General features: G+C 39.7%; 2 protein-coding genes across 2 annotated transcripts in view; both read left to right on the top strand.

Moving 5' to 3' along the window:
* LOC137401912 (nestin-like) overlaps positions 1-18368 on the top strand; it is a 1051237-nt gene that overhangs the window by 903369 nt on the left and 129500 nt on the right. The gene's annotated exons all lie outside the window — the stretch shown is intronic.
* LOC137401806 (uncharacterized) lies at positions 1457-17027 on the top strand. The gene is made up of 13 exons (XM_068088287.1): positions 1457-1543; positions 2382-2536; positions 2877-3327; positions 3597-3810; positions 4033-4275; positions 4384-4547; positions 4854-5026; positions 5406-5557; positions 5648-5779; positions 5915-6013; positions 6379-6472; positions 12096-12200; positions 16979-17027. Exons 1-13 carry the CDS (start codon positions 1457-1459, stop codon positions 17025-17027), a joined length of 2118 nt encoding a protein of 705 aa, XP_067944388.1.

Consider the following 18368-nt stretch of genomic DNA (forward strand, 5'->3'; position numbering starts at 1 on the left):
CTATCATACCCTTACTAGCGGCCGACTGTACAGATAATATATTTTGTTTCAAATCTGGTACATGAAGTACATCGTGGAGAGTGGCTTTTCTTTTCACTTTCCGGCTAACGGACACTGATATCATAATGTTACCTGAGCCTATGGCATCCGATACTCTGCCGTCCGCTATAGCAGCTTTCTCAGGCTGGTCAAACTTTGTGTATGTACTGATACCCCCGTTTTCAGGAGTCATGTGACGAGTTGCCCCGCTGTCAATGAGCCATTCTTTCGCTGCCGCTATAATTTATCCTACTGGAAAAGCACTTTCCTCACTTTGAATTCCAGTTGCTTGGGATTCAGTCACAAATTTAGCTCCATGCTGATTCGCCTGACCACGGCCCTGACCACGACTACGGCTCTGACTATGACTGTAATTTCCGCGACTATAGTTTCCACGCTTGTAATTAGCACGATTGTAGTTACCTCGACTATTCTGTTGCGCTGTGCAATCTCTGACCATGTGATATGGTGAGTTGCAGTTATATCATTTTCTCTCATACGTGTTATCTCCGACGGTATATAAGGCAGTGTCAGAATTTGAATTCGTTTTTCCATACTTGCCGCTTTCCCCAGAAATCATTTCGGCAGGTTTTACGCCATGTTTCTGCTCTTCATTGAGTAACGCGTTTTGAACAAATTCTAATGTTAGGGTTTCAGCCTTTTGCGCTTCTAAGGCTGTCACGACAGTTGCATAGCTACTCGGCATACTGCCCAACAGTTTTACTAACTGATCTTCCTCGCTCACCGGGGCTTTGATAGCCGTGAGCTTGTTTACAATATCCTTCATATATTTTAGATGATTTTCTATAGATGTACCATCACACATGATAGCTCTGAAATACTGTTTCTTTAGATATATCCGATTTGCTAGTGTGTCTCTTTTGAAGTGAGACTGTAGCTTCTCCCACGCTGCTTTCGGTGTCTCACACTCAGTGATCAAATATATGAATTCATCACTGATCGCCAATACAATATGACTAAGAGCTCTCTGTGATTGTTTTATATAAGCTTTCTTAGCATCTGCACCTTCCTGCAATACTACCATCACAATGTTCATAAAGTTCCTTTGCAAAGATCAAATGTTTTAGTTTGAATCTCCAGGTAGAATAGTTGGACGTAGTAAGTTTATCCACAGACAGTTTATCATCCATGGTCCTTGCTTGATACTAGAGTCTTCCTCGGCCCATAACCTATTGTTTTATATGTGATTATAAGGGATTTATAGTTAAGTCCTTTTTATTATACAGCCACCATTATCAGGATACAATCAAGCAAGGGAAGAAGAAATAGAATTGTGGGTAAAATATAAGTTGAATAATAATAAAGACGAGCAGACAACTCTAAAACATAATCCAACATTATCTAAACTACTATGATATAATAATATTTGAACAATAGTAATCAGAGCAAGAAGACCATGTCAGTACTTTACTACCTCACAAAGCAGAGCCTGGCCTTGACCCCCATTCATGTGCCCAATAAGATCAAAGTCAAAGAGTTGAGTGTGGAAACTCGGACCTGGGCACTATTGTTACTAATGTTGAATGAATAGATAATAAAGCATAGCATTATGGGTAATGATTTGAAGAGAAATATTAAAATATATATTCATGGAAGGGCGATCGAAAAAGAGGTTATTACCATAATTTTATCATCAAGATTTCATATATAATTTAATTTATATTATACATGTATTACATATTAATTATTATATTATATAATTTAACTTAGACTAAAACTTCAGTCAACTTAGACTGAAGCTTACAAGTCGACTTGACATATATTTTCATTATTTCATCATTGTTTTATTTTATTTTCAATTTTCACCTTTAGCCTCTTTACTTTCATTTACTCAATTGCAACGTTTTGGGTTGCAATTGAATAAATTGCAAATCCAAAAGTCGTAAGTTATCAGAAATTAGAGTATTAAGCCATATGATACACGTACAACAATTACATATGTACATACTATTCATATGAACATAATGCTCATGAAGAAGCAATCTGTAACAACTAAAGAGCAAGTCTTAAACAAGTAAATGACATCATTTGTAGCCTGAGATTCAGACTTGTGTATGATTTCATGTTGAGGTGACTGTTGAATAGTGATTGCAAGTTCTTGAGCTTCACAAAGAAAAATGATAGGTGTCTGACTCACTTCTCATTTTATGTCTGATAATCAAATATTTGCGAGTATTTTTATAATGTTTAAATTGTAGGTAGTATTTTTCAATACCTTATACACCTACAAGATATTTACCACGTACCTGTTCCAACATGTTATTAACCTTATCAGATACCAACCATACATATACCAGGTTGTACACTTATGGACGTTGTAGGTTGCAGTGGAGCGTGAACATGCTATCATAATAAGCCAGGAGTGTATGGTGTTCACATATGGTAGAGGCACTGAGGGGCAGCTCGGCCATGGATATGACAAGAGCAGGCAGACACCTGTACTAGTTCAGGCTCTGAAGAGCAAGTCAGTCAACAGGCAAGTACATAGATTCATTGCTACATAGATTTATCACTGCATAGATTTATCACTACATAGATTTATCACTACATAGATTTATCACTACATAGATTTATCACTACATAGATTTATCACTACATAGATTTATCACCACATAGATTTATCAGTACACTATAATTGTGCCATTATATTTTTAAGTTATTATTAATTGTTCTGGAGAATTCTATTTCTTATGTCTATTAATAGTTGATAGTTTGTTACCTCTTGTAAAGTGTCTAAAAGTATTTTTTGTGTGTTGAGCATCTAGAAAATTTGTTGTCTTTTGTTGAGCATCTGGAAGAGTTGTTGTTTCTTGTAGAGCATGCTGTGGCGATGGTTTCAGTGTCTTTGCTAGCAACAATGGGATTGTGATGACTTGTGGTGACGCGGCATCCGGCTGTCTTGGTCATAATGAAGAGCAATCGCTGAACAAGCCTAAGCTTATTGAGGCTCTTCTCCATGTCGATGTTGTGTCCATAGCCTGCGGCACTGAACAAGTTGCCATCGTAGGCAACAGCGGAGACGTATACACATGGGGCAATGGAGCTTATGGCAAACTCAGGCTAGGGAGTGAGGATAACGCTAGTCTTCCGCAGAAGGTAGCTTTTTATGAGCCAGTGAAGGTGAAGGAAGTGTTCTGCAGTGAGACCGGCACTATGTTTCTCACAGATGTTGGCAGCGTTTGGGCATGCGGCAGCAACAAGAACAATCGACTCGGTCTCAACAATCGCCAAGGTTTTTTTGCTGCCCTTAAAAAGGCTTTTAGTAAAGTGAGTGAGCTCTCTGCAGAATTTGAATTTGTTTGTTAAGCGACGTATAGTTTGATGTTGACCTAATTATCATCAAAATCCATTGAAGTGGTTAAATAGAAGCATTTTATGTAGCAGTAGTTGACAGGGTTGGTATCGGAGTTGCTTACATTGTAAACTCTGACAATTGTGAAATTTTAACTAGTATTTGAACTTGAGGAAAGTTAGCCTACCAGCGCTTTGGTATTTTTTTTGTTTCACTGCATTTCAATTTCTCAATTCATTTGCAGGCTGAGGTTGAAGGTTCAAAGGAACCGGCAGTAGTGTGTGACCTTTGCCGGTTTATTGTCACGTCCATTAGCATGGGTGCTCAGCATACAGCTGTCCTTAATGAGGGCGGCCAGGTCATCACTTTTGGTCGTAATTCAGAAGCTCAGCCTGGCAGCGGAGACTGTAAGCCTCAGCAAGGACTTGTTAATGTCAAGTCTCTTTTGCAAGTGAACAGCATGGTAAATCATCAGCTCTTTGTGCTAGACATCAATTTAGCTTCTTTAGATATTGTTGTCTTTCACATAAAGGTGGTATGCATAGTGTATTTGAATTTCCAGGTCATATTTCTTTCTATAAAACAGCTTCATTCTTTTCACGACCTTTATTCTTTTATCTGCACTTATGCCATGTAGACTTAGCACCATGCTGGTAATTCAGCTCATCTGTTACAGCAAGTCGGCTGCACACCTCTTAGCACTGTCGTTAGCATAAGCAACGGTCAGCTGCTTTTCCTTGGCTCCAGATACAAGCAAGCACCTTCCACTGACTCACGCAATTGGCTTGACCCTAGCAGCGTGAAGCGGGAACTCTCCAATGAAGCAGTAAGGTCGAGGCAAGGGTCAGCGAGCAGTCAGCGATCACTTAGTCGAAGCAGCATTTTGAGTGCTCTAAAAGAATCACAGGGCTTGGATCACCTCGGTTCGTTTACTCTCTATCTTATGAGCGAACATCACAATTAGTTTTTTACAGCGAGGAGACACATTTGGCTATCGTAATTCAATGCTACTCTTGATAGATCATTTCCAGGGTCACACTCTGGAGGTCGCATAGTGTCTGTTGAAAGACAGAACCTTGAGCTAGATTGCAAAAGTGAAGCATCATCTTTGGGTCACCGACAGCTGGGATCAGCTGGTGCTAACAGCGTGCGAGCCGCAAGTTCACGAGAGCTTTTGTTAATTGACCAACTCGACGTTCGTAACAAATAAACTGCTACTATTATGTTTTGTTGGTGACAGCATATCTCTATGTCTATGACTCTCTATTAATAGCAAATCAACTTTGTAGTAACAATCGCATCAATAGTACATCTATTTTTATTCTAGTTTTATTATATACTCTCCAGTCTGAAATTACAGATTCTGACTGCACCAATTGAAATATTTTTTTATCAGATATTTTGTTTTAAGCTCATGTCTCCCTGGTCTTCAGACCTTTTTTCAACATACATCCCACTGTTGGTGAAAGGTCTGTCATTACAGACACCATATCTGTTGCAGACGCAGTTTCAACCTACTCCGCTCATGAACATACAGTCCGAGCAGTCAGAGACCGCCACTCTTTCCTGCTTCACTTGTCACGGCAAAAACCTCATTGTACTTGTTGAAACTACCGCGCCTCCTGCCCAAAAAATATTAAAGAAGCGACGGTCAAATCAAAAGAGCTTAGGAAGGTACGATGACACACCCCACATTTATCCCAATAGGGATCCAGTTTATCAAATCAAAGAAAATCTAGCTATAATACATGCACGTTCAGTTAGGATTGATGGTTTTACGCATGAGCTGCCAAACAACGTATTCATAATGTCACACTGTTGTTAGTTTCTCTGGTTCATATTATTAACTTTGTAAGACTGCAGCTACAGCATCTGGTGTCTATCTGTGTGTCCCACCAGGTAGTGAAAAACCTGAATAGTAGATGGTTGTAACTGATGTTGCCACTTACAGATAACCATAAGTTAGCAGCAGCATGGAGCAGTTAATCAATCAACTTTTCAATATTGGCTTGTACTTAACAAGCTATCATCAAATGTGGCTCACCCTTGACAGCCAAACAAACCTGAGGAGTTCTGCGTCTAGCAGGGAGGCCTTAGAGGACAGTGAACTCAGTGAGATGGACACAACAAGCACCGTCCCCACCTGGCTAAAGGGAGAACTAGCTGAGGCTCCAGTCGTTGGCAAAGACGCTCAGCCTCTTGATGGTTTGACCATTGCTTCCTTTGAGAACAGAAATATTTGGTGTTCTATTGCAAAACAATCAACAAACCATATGACGAATTCATTTTTCATAGATGCAAAAATGGTGATCAGTAAGCCTCCCATGTCACCGACAAAGGCTATAAGGGAGACACCATCAGGTAAAGCCACTGTATTCCATAAAAAGAGGCCGAAAGATTATTCAGGGTCTAGCAGCAAGGAAGATGGTAAAACATAGTCTATATTAGCCCGTGATCTGGAAAATTTATCAACTGAATATATTGTCATTCATTCAAAATAGAGTTCGGTCTGCTGCTAATCAATGTTTTTCTGCTACAATACTTACTTGTTCTGCTTGCTAGACACAAGCCAGCCTATCAGCACTGCCTGGACTGCTGACTCACCGACAGCTCCACTTCCATCTCCTGATATATCTCATGGTGTTCCTACTGCCAGCAAAGGTAAGATAAAACCTTCCCATCCTCTGATATATCTCATGGTATTCTTACTGCCAGCAAAGGTAAGATATAACCTGTCCTTCTCCTGATATATCCTGTGGTGTTTATACTGCCAGCCAAGGTAAGATAGAACCTGTCCATCCACTGCGTGCAGCATCGGCCAGACCAAGAAACAAATACTTTGTCAAAAGCATTGGTTTTTTTAAATAAACCAAGGGCTAGAGGTCTTCAAGCAAAAAAGTCACCATTATAACACCTGTACCATTTTAGTCTAGGAGAAGCATCCATAGAAATCAACACCAGACATGGGAAGATCTGTCAGGATAAATGCGTTTCTCACATGATAGCGTCTGGTAATTGCTTTACAGGTGTCAGGAGGTTAGAGGGTACCAAAGTGAGTGAGCGACCAGATTCTCGAGTTGTGCTTGAAAATGATTTATTGAAAAAAGAGGCAGAGTTGAGGTAAGTCTTTTATTATATGACTATAGGATTTTGTTGTTGTTGGCTCACTTGTGATAGTCGATGAACTTGTCAGGTGAAGTTATAAGCAAGTTCACACCATCTCTACTCACAATTAACGAATAGCGGTATTGCAAATATAAGCATGCTCTTGGTAAAGAGAGCAATTGCTGCCAATCTCGTCGGCTTTGAGGAATGCTGACGTTTGAACATAGGTTTTTGTTGTATTATGGGATTTGTTCGGCTCAGGCTATATTGGTGTCTGAGCTCAAGGCAGTACAGGTGGTCTTGGTAATTACGGTGAGTGCATAAAGCTGGATAGAGCTAGTGGGTAAAGCTAGTAGATAAGCTAGTGTAAGGCAGTATAAGGGAGGATATAAGGAAGTGTAACGAAAAACCGAGGCTCTTCTTCATCTTCACATCAGTACATGTGAGTACATCGATTTATACAACATGGCGCAGTTGACAAAATTCTGATTTTTTTTCTTTGTGTGTTAACGTTAGCGATAATTTTTCTGGTTACGGGGTAAGTTTAAATGGTTGATTAGACCCTTTCACGGGCGTGCGGGCGAGGTGACGTGAGGTAGGGTGGTGTTGTGAGGTGTTGTAGCGGTGAAGTAGCGGTGTTGTTGAGGTGTAAATATTTATTACGTATTCGGAGGCGAGAATTACACTAATTTTATACGAGTGGGGTAGAGTGAATTCGTGGCGAGGGAGATATTGTGCTGGGTAGAGATGGAGAGTGGGTTTCCGAAGCTGGTGTTTGGAGAGCACAGTGATGGGTCGTGGGAGAGATTCATAGAGGAGATGAATTTATGTAATGAGAGTGCTGTTGAGAGAAGAGGTTACGAAGGTGAAGGTGTCAATAGACGCCCTATTATGAGAGGTAGAGGTAGGTTAGTGCCACTATTGAGAGCTATTGGGCACAGTGGTAGAGAGGTATTGAGGAGTGCAGGGTTTAACGTAGATGGCGTAAATTCTACTTATGAAGGGGCAGTGGAGGTTTTGCAGGATTATTATGGTAGACAAGAGAGTATGTTCGTAAAGGGGCATAAGTTCCTTATGACTAGGCAGGCACTTGGGGAAAGTGATAGAGAATATTTACAACGGGTAGAGAGTTTGAGCAGATATGCAGAGGTGACTAACGATAATGACAGGGTAAGGTTTGCCCTTATTGTGGCGGTTAACGGGTTGAGAGATAGAGAAGTAAGCAGAGAGTTAATGAAGAATGCCAATCTTACTTGGGTGTTATTGCAGGAGGCATTGAGGGCTCGTGAAATGGCCAACAACTCTGATAGATTTTTGAGAAATGAGGGTAGAAGTACCGATTTAAAGAGTGAGGTTAAGAGAGAAGTAGCAAAGGTATCAGAGTTTGATAGCCGAGCGCAGTACAGGAGTAATGATAGAGATAGAAGTTATGATTCAGCAGGTAGATCTTCCCCTAGGGGTAGCCCTCGAAGTAGTATAGAGTATTATGGTAGTGAGGAGCATGATACTAGTAGATATGGGACAATAGGCAGGGAGTATAACCAGGACAGTGGCAGTAGGAAGTATAGAGACAATAGCAGGGAAAGGTATGTCTCTAGACATGGAGAAAACAGTAGGGAAAGTTGAGATAGAGTTTGCTATAATTGCAGATGTAGTGGTCATGAGATGCGGAGTTGTCCCCACATTAAATGTTTTTTTTGTGGACGGCGAGGACATGTATCCCGTTATGGCAGGGATAAGGGAGGAGATGTAGGTTACGATAAATGAGGTAGCAGCAGGAGGTCAGGAGGTAGCCGTGATAGTAGCTATGATCGATATGGCAGCAGGGATATTAGTAGGGAGAAGTACAGGGGCCGAGAAAGCCCCCGCGAGATGAGAGACAAGTCTAGTAGGTACAGGGACAAAAGTATGGATAGGTTTGAGGGGGAAAAGTATAAGGAGAGGCGCGAGACGAGCCGATATGATGAAGGGTACCGGGATAATAGTAAGGGCAGAAGTGTTAGATTCGCTGGTTATAGAGATAAATATGGTGAAGATCAATGACTAGGCCAGGGAATTGTGCAGTATTTAGAAATTAATTGAGTAAATGTAGAGTTTACGTTTGATACTGGGGCTGAGGTGTCTATGGTAACCGAGGCAACAGCCAATAAGTTGGACCTATGGTTAAAGAAACCGTCGACAGTTTTAGAAACTGATGATGGTAGTGAGTTAAAAGTGGTTGGAAGTGTAATAGTTCATTTGGAAAGTAAAGACAGGCATATGTATGTTGACGTTCATGTGGTGAAAGGATTGAGAACGAACTTCTTGGGCATAACTGAGTTGAGGCAGCTTAAATTATTTGCTGTTGTAAATGCGTTATGCGAAAGTAAGTTTGAGGCTGTTAAATAGTGTAGAAGTATTAAGCCAGTTAAGCCGTTTTTGTCGAGAACCATTATTGCTGGGTCAAGTTATGTTTCAGATGATGTCAAGTTCCAAAACCTGACAGAGAAGTCTGACAGAGAGAGCGAAGTTAAGAAAGGTCACACAGGTCAATATTGGTGGACTTGTAAAACCAAGGGAGTGAAGAGTAGTGAATACGTGTAAATTGGTAGTCAACAGGGGACAGCCCAAGGCACCAGAGATGTGCAAGTGTCTATGGGGTGTGATAGAGAACAGAGTAACGATGAGGTAAGGGAAGGTGCTGAGAAGGTAGCTGAACCAGTGTCTGTAATAGAAAAGGTTTGCTCTTTTTTAGCCGAGGTATCCATCAATGGAATGTTAGACAGAGAAGGTCATGAGAAAAAGGTAGCAGAGATTGAAAGAGAGGAGAGGGAGGTGCGGAGGAAGTCGAATGAGAAATTGGCTAAGCTGAAAGCCAAACGGAAGGCAGCAGTCATGGAGTTGGAAAATGTCAAGGCTTTCAGGGTAGTGGTGCAGGAGTTAGCCGAGGTTCAGAGGAGAATTGCTGGTAGCAGACCTGCACTGGTTGCAGGTGAGGTCGAGCTAGATAGGTCTGGGCCTATGCCAACTCCCAGCTATGTGGTGCCATCCCCTGTGCAGCCGGTTACGGCCCAGGTGGAGACCTCCCACAGGAAGCCTGCCGAGCCTGCCTCTTACTGGGGAGAGTGAGGTAAAGATGGAAGAGACGGAGATGAGGTTGAGGAGTCATTACTGACCCAACCAAAAGACTCCGGGCTAGTCAGGGTTGGTGGAAGTAGTGTTGGAGATGTTGGTGGAAGGAGTGTTGGTAGTGACAGTGGTCACGGTAAAAGTATTGGTAGCGGCGGAGGTCAGGGTGATGGAAAAGCCAGTGCAGACTGGCAATGGAGCTGGCAGTAGCGAGAAGAGTATTTTAGATGGTGGCACAGGGTCAGGCAAGCCAGAGGCATAGCCTATGGAGACTGGCTTAATGGAGTCAAGTAACGAGCAACACAAGTAAGGTAAGTTACTACGTCTGCTTGTTGGTAGTGATGGAGTGGCCCAAAACAAATAGAAAAAAAGAAAGGGCATGTTGTATTATGGGATTTGTTAGGCTCAGGCTATATTGGTGTCTGACCTCAAGGCAGTACAGGTGGTCTTGGTAATTACGGTGAGTGCATAAAGCTGGATAAAGCTAGTGGGTAAAGCTAGTAGATAAGCTATTGTAAGGCAGTATAGGGGAGGATATAAGGAAGTGTAACGAAAGACCGAGGCTTCATCTTCACATCAGTACATGTGAGTACATCGATTTATACAACAGCTTTGGAAAAAAAAAGCAGTACACCTTTGAAACCACAAGCTGCAATTAATCACTGACCGGAGAAGGCTAAACTTATGAAAACCTAATTATCTAACACCTAAAGGATCATTCCCATGGCTAGGAAATTATACACGCTGAACTTTCGTGAGACCCAGAACCTTCATAAACTGCGATTCCACTATCTCATATGCGGTTACAAGACCCGTCCCTCCAAACACCTGAGCTACTAGACCAAGGGTTAGGAGAAAGACCAAATCCAGTAAACAAAGGACAGCCAGCAAAATACACACTTGATAAGGTGCTCAGAGACTACCTCTACTAACCGTCTGAACCAAGACCAGACCGAAGCTAGAAATGACAATTTGATACCAGACAGCCGCAAAAGTAACTGTTTTGCAATTTTAATATTCATAATTTTCCAGCAGGATCTTTCACAACGCGATGTAATTTTTTGCCTTTCACACTTCTTTTAGCCAATGATGCCCTCACTTATTTTTAAATCCTATAAATAGTAGCAATAGAATAAATACCACAACATTTTTCTAAGTTTAGCATTCAGTCACTGGATCTACACAGAGCAAGGCAAGTTGAGCTATTTTACAACATAATGTAAGGCAGTTAGTTGCTGAGTCTTACAATTTGGTAGTTATAGACTTATTTTACCTTATGTACTAAAATCTTGGATCATATTTACTCTATTAACTTTTTCTCCTGTTTTACTGATTTTTATTTGATTCATTTTGTTCCAACTACATCAATAGTATCTCAAACTTAATATTTTGTGACTGGTTGTTCTTTGATAAATTCTGTTTTTATTAAAAGTAGAGCATAGTGAACTTTGCTGAAACAGTTTAATTATTGAGCTGGTCAATTAACTTTCATGCAGCTACATGTATGTCGATGCATCGAAATCATAACTGCATGTCTTGAGTTCGGGTTGTTAGTATTTAAGGTATAGACATTATGCGATAGAACTAGGGTTTGTTTTTTAATATTGGTGGAGTAAATGAAAATCAGCGCGCACCCTCAAAACAACTTCACCAACATATCAGAGACAATTTCTTTACACCAACACAAGGAATGGTTTCACAATTAAAATACAGTCATACCCCTACATACAAGTGCCCCAACATATGAAAAACTTGAGATACAAGCTGGCTTTCTAGCAAGTTTCTTTCTTGAGATTCAAATAATATTTGAGATACCAGCATATAAACCAGTTCTCGATGGTCACTACACTATGCGGCCATGTAGGTGAGAGGTCACTTTTGAGAACAGCATCGCCCAGTTTTTGTCCCCAAATCTGTTTAAAAAATGTTTGCAACTGGTTGGCCAAAAATTTATTGAAGTTAAATTCAAAGTTTCTACTACGGAGGGTCACAAAAGTTTAATGTACCGAACCCGGTGCTCTCAAGTCTGTGTCAGTCCACCGTTATCAACGTCTGTCTCGCAGGTAAAACTCCATTCAATTGTGTTTGTAGTGATGATATATTTTATTGCAGATCGTAACCACTAAATAGGTATTTGTTACTTTGTTAGTATAGGCACTGAATTATCACAATTAAAAACACTTTTTCTACCGTAATATCCTCTTTAGGTAGTTTTTCATAATAGCACAACGAATAAATTTTTACTTAGTTATTTTATATAAGAATTAGTACCTTGAGATGCGAATAAATTGACATACGAGCTCAGTCCCGGAACACATTAAGCTCATGTGTCAAGGTATAACTACTCAGAAAATGTTCTCATATATTATGGTTAACTAAAGGTCAAGAAACATTTGAAGGAAGTTCATTGATTGATCTGTCTGCTACCACATTTGACTTTTAGCATAACCTTATCGGTCACGTTCATCTGTTTCTCTGCACTATATTTAGAGATGGGACTTTGTTGTAAGTTGAATTCCGATTATTTAAGAATATCAAAGCTAGAGGAAGCCTACAGTCAAAGGGCGGATGAGGCAAACGAGAAATCAGTTCAAGCAGCCATGAAAGAGGAAAAACTTGAGAAAGAAATTCGCCAGTAAGTTGCACTTTTCTCGACTCTGCTAACAGTAGGTTCACTTTCTCTCGACTCTGTTAACAGTAGGCTCCACTTTCTCTCGACTCTGTTAACATTAGGTTCCACTTTCTTTCGACTCTGTTAACAGTAGGCTCCACTTTCTCTCGACTCTGTTAACAGTAGGCTCCACTTTTTCTCGACTCTCTTAACAGTAGGTTCCACTTTTTCTCAACTTTGTTAACAGTAGGTGGCATTTTCTCTTGATTCTGTTAACAGTAGGTTGCATTTTCTTTCGATTCTGTTAACAGTAGGTTGCACTTTCTCTTGATTCTGTCAACAGTAGGTTGCACTTTCCCTCGATTCTGTCAATAGTAGGTTGCACTTTTTCTCGACTCTGTTAACAGTAGGTTGCACTTTTTCTCGACTCTATTAAAACTAAGTTGCACTTTCTCTCAACTCTGTTAAACATTAAGTTCCACTTTATCTCGACTCTATTAATAATCATTGGTTATTGAATATGATCGCCGCTCAAAGGGAGGTTTTTATATCACAAATTCAATCTAGTCACACCTCGACAGATGAGTTTAGTGTATTCCAAGACTGAGTTTGTATATCAATGTGCTCATTTGTCAATGCAATATATTGTATATAAAGTAATTGAATACAACTTAACCTGTAAATGTTATAAGAAACCACCTAAACGGTATATTTCAAGGGAATGACGTGCTTTTAGTTGTTGTAGTTCAGTGCCTGATCACAAAGTGAAACAATTACCTATTTAGCAGTTATGGTCTGCAATTAATGTAACGTTACCATTTACAGTACTGTGTGGAGTGCGTACCTTCAAGATAGATGTGGTGGCTAACAGCAGTGTGAGAGAGGCTTTGGTAAACAACGCCTTTGATACACTAGAGTTTTGTTACGCTATGTAATATAACATAAACTTTGACTTTAACTTCAATGATGTTAGTTCGCTAAACACATACTCTTAAGGTATAAACACACTAAGCGATTTTATCGCGAGCGTCATGAGGAGGGCGGAGATATCGCTAGCGTGTGCATAAACACACTTGAGCGATTCACTAGCAAGCGATATAATGGGCACGCCCACAAACTGCCAATAAAATCCGTGTCATTAGTGTCTTCGGAGTTGTTAATAAATTTAGGTCAGTCAATACGGCGCCGTCTAGGCGACAACGTAAACAACTTACGCATTTGTTATTAAACCTATCTCACTTTCACGGATTGTATACTGCCTACACTACAAGGAGACATAAGAAAAACGATTATTGCATTTTTAACTGTAATGTTTTTCACAATTTTTATACATATTTTATTTTGTAGTGGTTTTTTATATTTAGGCCTAATGTATTAAATATTTACCGTTCTCAAGATGGTCAACCTGCGCAACGATTGACTCCAAATGTTGGTTTTCAACTTAGATTTTTTGTAATTTTTGTTTGTTATGATGCACATGACTGGGAGTGCTGTTATTAACCCTATGCGTACCAAGACCGACCTTTGTCGGTTTACGAGCAATGTCTCAGCGTACCAAAACCGACAAACCCGACATTTTTGCCGTTTTCGATAGACCTTTTTTAAAACGTTGTATTTATTTTAAAAACAACGCTAAAAATTAAAATTAAAAATTTGAGCAATTTCAGTAAGTTTTTTACTACTGTTTTGAGGCTATAAATAATAAATTTTATGCGCATGTGCAAAAAGAACACGTTGTAAAGATTTGATCTTTCTTTATGGAAAGCTGATCAACATGTACGTTCGTAATTATTTGAGCTCGGCTAAAAATATGTTTAGAGGATGATATCAACTGGTTCGAAAGTGAAGAAGAGGATTTCAGGTCAGAAGAATGTGGGGAAGACGATGAAAGTGAAAAAGAAGATCGCTAGAGTGAATTGGATTGCGAAAGTGGGATTGAAACGGCCGGCGTTGAAACAGGGAATAATGACGGATATTAAAGAGGAGCTGATTTAAAACCAAAATAATTACATTTTGATGACAGCATGGCAGGAGATAAGTTCGAATACTTAAACAGGTAAGTATTTTTTATTATTTGAAGCTTTTTATAACATTGGCCATGATAAATGTAATATTTAACGAAACAAATAAATATGGCTTTCAAAACCATCGCGATGCTTCGGAGCCTGTTGATGATAAATATATGTGACGAGTTATTGGTTTAGTTTTGCATATAGGTATTCTCAAAAAGCATACTCTGTTGTCTTACTGGTCCACAATCCTTCATCATCTACGCGGATTTTTAATAAAATTGAAAGTAGAAAGAAAAATAGAAGCAAGTTTACCTTTTACAGACAATTTTGAAGACCCTGCTGGCAATAAGTTGTTCAAGTTGAAAAATGTTTTTGCCATGATATGCGTCTGGTTATATTCTGTTTTGCTGCCTGATAAATTTCTATCTATAGATGAAAGCTTGCTCGCATGAAAAGGACGGCTCAACTTCAGACAGTGTATTCCATCTAACAGATATGGATCAAAGTTATTTGCTCTCCGATGCTGTCTCTGGCTATGTGCACAAGTTGTCTGTATACATGGGTGATGAGCAAGTAAAGCTGAAGGTACCGGCAGCAGATTCTCTTGTGGAATATCTCTATGCGAGTCATATTTTGATCCCGACCATGCAAAATAAATTTATTTACAAATTGTATTTTATTTAGTTTCTGCAAATGCTTCCTCACTTTGTATTGCTAGCTTTTGTACATACGTTCGCTGAAATGTCATTATCTATTGTATTTGTTGTGTATTGATATGTTGTATTTGATGCCCATTGCCCTTATCACCCACCTTATCAAAAGAGTTCAGTTCTCATATTGCTTTGCCATCTAGCAGAATGATTTCTCCATCATTTGCTGTAACTGCTCATAATAAATGTTGCTTCCTGTCTTTTGCTGTTTCACAAAGTGTGTGAGTACAAGCTCACCACTCAATTCTTGTGCACAACCAGTTAATCCTTGCTGCAGCACACATTGATCTTAGCTGCATCACACCTGAATCCGTGCAATGAGTTTATATGCAAAATTGTTACTTGAATCTATAATTTCAAGAAATGCACATAAATCTGCCAGTAAAAAATCATATCTGTGAATATATTCATCTCAAGTTGCAGTCTCGACAAGCTGCTTGAAGGAAAATGTCTCAGCTTTCAGATGCATATTCATTTGCAGTCTTATGCCAATTTGCACGAGAGTTATAGCAGAGTTTGAGAAGCCATGTCGGGTAACAGTTGCACTGCTTATCGCCATTGCGATATGAGCATTTCGAAGGTCTGCTCCTGCAATGCACAGAAGCACCTAACTCAACTTTTGATGTGCTTGAATAACCCAATTTTTTTGCAAACTCTTGTAAACATATGACACCGTGCATATGTTTATCATAAACCAGTTTTGGCAGAGATATTGCTTTTAAAAATATATTTGTAACCGATATTTCATGATAGAGAGGTGACAACTTTGTTAAATCAGATTTTTGACTAAAGTGTGCACAGCCAATTTGCAGGGAATAAATGGCTGTCCGTTGAGAAATTTTTAAGCTTTCAAATGCATATTCATTTATAGCTCCATGCTAATTTGCATGCGAGTTATTGCCAATTTTAGTCGGCCATGTCAAGCCTCGATTTTCGCAGGTCGTTAGGGTCACGCGGTGAAAATTTGGAAAGGCGCTCCTGCATTGTAACGGAGCTCATATCTACACTTTCAATGCTCTTTGACGTCCAGTTTTTTTGCAAATTGTTGTGAAGATATGAATCTATGCAAGAATTATTTAGACAACATTGTCAATTGCCTTTATCAAATAGAAAAATACAATTAGAAATGACGTACAAAAATAAAAAAATCATTGCTTCAGCAAATTGAGATTTCTGTTGGTAAATATCTGCAAGCTATCTACATAGAAGAAGCATCAGCTTGTAGATAAATTTCTCAGCTTTCCTATGCATGTCAATTTATGTAACTGCCACAATTTTGATGTAAGTTACTGCAGTTTCTATGCGGTCATGTCGAAAGCTCAAATCGCGCCAGTTATTGGCTGGTACGCTAGTGGTTTTTCCATCGTAACCTCGCGGTCGCTAAAGGGTTAAATTTATGAACAACTCAGTGCTCGTTCTGAAGATGTTTCAATATTAACAAAATAGCAAATTGTCGCTGCTGTACGTTGGTGAACATCGATAAGAAATAATTACCCGCCATAAAATTGCATTCTGGTAAAATCCAACCAATCGAAATGCATCTCGCTAGCGATAAAGTTGTGCAGAGAAAGTCTAACGTTATCGCTCTGGATGAGCACGCTGGGTGAATTCTAGCGCAGATTAGCGCCACGCAGCGCGATATCGCTCTAAATATCGCCTAGTGTGTTTATACCTTTAAAGTTTTAATCTTTTACTAAACTTTTACTTCAATTTTGCCATGGTGTTCATTTTTTAATATCTGTTGCCGGCTTGACACTTTTTGCGCGGCTTTCAGTATAGCTCTTACCTGACCTTATTAAAACTTTTGAAAATGATGTGACGAGAAAGATCGATCAATGGTGTTATCAAAAGCGATCTCTCACATACTTGGCCATTTAATGGCCATCGAAAACCGGTTCATATCTCAAACGTTTTTCATATCTCAAGACAGTAGCTTACATGAAATTTTGCTCGTAATTTGCACATATGTTGAAGCTTTCATGTGTCGAGGTATGACTGTATATATATATACTAGGCAAGTGGAATGCAGTGAAGGCAAATCCAATGTGTCACCATTCATGTCTACTGCATGGTTTTGCAGGCTACGGGATGAATTGGCAGAGCAGAGCAGCAAATGCAAGAGAAGGTAATTTCCTTGCAACAGGAGCTGGTGAGGATACAAACGAGCAAACCAGTCCCTGAAATTGAGAGCAAACAAACATCAAAGAGCTTTATATGCATCCTTCAATAACTTTATATGCATCTTATTAAGTGCATCTGATGTATCAGCATGTAACATTCTGCCTAATGAGGCTAATATTCACGATACTGTTTACATGTCGAGTTAGACTGTGGTTCCCTTTCCTGCCGAGTTAGCCTGTGATCCCCCTCCCACCTGTTGAAATCCTTTCTTTTCTTATTACTGCAATGTAATGTACATAATATTTTTATTAGATTGTGTTACCTTTATTTTTGCTTTTGACTATGTAAGTTATTTTTATGATGTTATTTTTTTAACTTTTACACATTTCACAGTATTTTTTGATTTTTTATTCTCCTAATTATAATTGTACAAAATTCCTTCCACCAATAATATACACTTCTGTGTAGCAATGTAGCAAAGCTTTTCGCGTTTTGCATTATTGACTTTTGTAGTATTGGAATCATTTATTTCCTCACCTTATATAATAAAGATTTAATGGCATAGCAGGGGCATAAGTATAATATAAAATGAAGGAGTAAACACAAAACACAAGCTACATGCATTTTCTATTATCACAAAGAATTGAGGGCAAGGTAGGCAAGTAAGTAATGCGCTACTTAATTGTGAGTAATTGCGATATCTCCTAGCCTCTGTTCGGGTCTGATCAGCAGTAAGGGGTGGGAATAGAAAGGTAGAAGCACTGCTCAGTGTCTGTACGAGTTTCTGGCAGCAAAAATAAAGAGTTCTACATCAAAATTAACAAATCCTATTTGTTGCTATCACGAGTTCTCAGCCTTGACCTGTGCGGATGTCGATACAGTGTCAGAGCTTCGGTCGAGTGCTGCCTGCGGTTGCTTGTTCTGCATGTGCAGTTGCAAGAGGCTTGCCTGTCGGCCCGCATAGTCACACAATTGACACTTGAACGGGAGGTCTCCCGTATGTCTCAGTACATGTGTGTTGAAGACACAACGGCGCTTTGTCACAGATGAGCAGTGTTCACATGAATAAATGGAAATATTAGGGTCATTGATATGTAGTCTCATGTGTGCCTGATACTGGTCCCTTCGATAAAAGAACAGCTGGCAAACCCGGCAAGTAATGTGCTTTGCTCGACCACCTGGCTTAGCTTTAGAACCAACAGGCTTCCCTACATCTATTCTGTCGCCGATCATACTGAACTCCGTGCTTCCCCTCGCACTCTGAGCGAGCACTGCATCTAATGGCATAGTGACGACTGGGGAGTCGTCAGGTGCTGTTGCCTCTATCAATGATTTGAACAAATGACCAC

This window comes from Watersipora subatra, chromosome 8 (genome assembly GCF_963576615.1).
Source record: "Watersipora subatra chromosome 8, tzWatSuba1.1, whole genome shotgun sequence".
Classification (NCBI taxonomy): Eukaryota; Metazoa; Bryozoa; class Gymnolaemata; order Cheilostomatida; family Watersiporidae; genus Watersipora; species Watersipora subatra.

Bases quoted from the DNA above. Each gene is read 5' to 3' on its own strand.
- LOC137401806 (XM_068088287.1), top strand. From the start codon at position 1,457: ATGTCAGTACTTTACTACCTCACAAAGCAGAGCCTGGCCTTGACCCCC. The intron at 5,027-5,405 runs GTACGATGACAC...CACCCTTGACAG, and splicing joins AATCAAAAGAGCTTAGGAAG to CCAAACAAACCTGAGGAGTT. The intron at 6,473-12,095 runs GTAAGTCTTTTA...CGATTATTTAAG, and splicing joins AAAAAAGAGGCAGAGTTGAG to AATATCAAAGCTAGAGGAAG.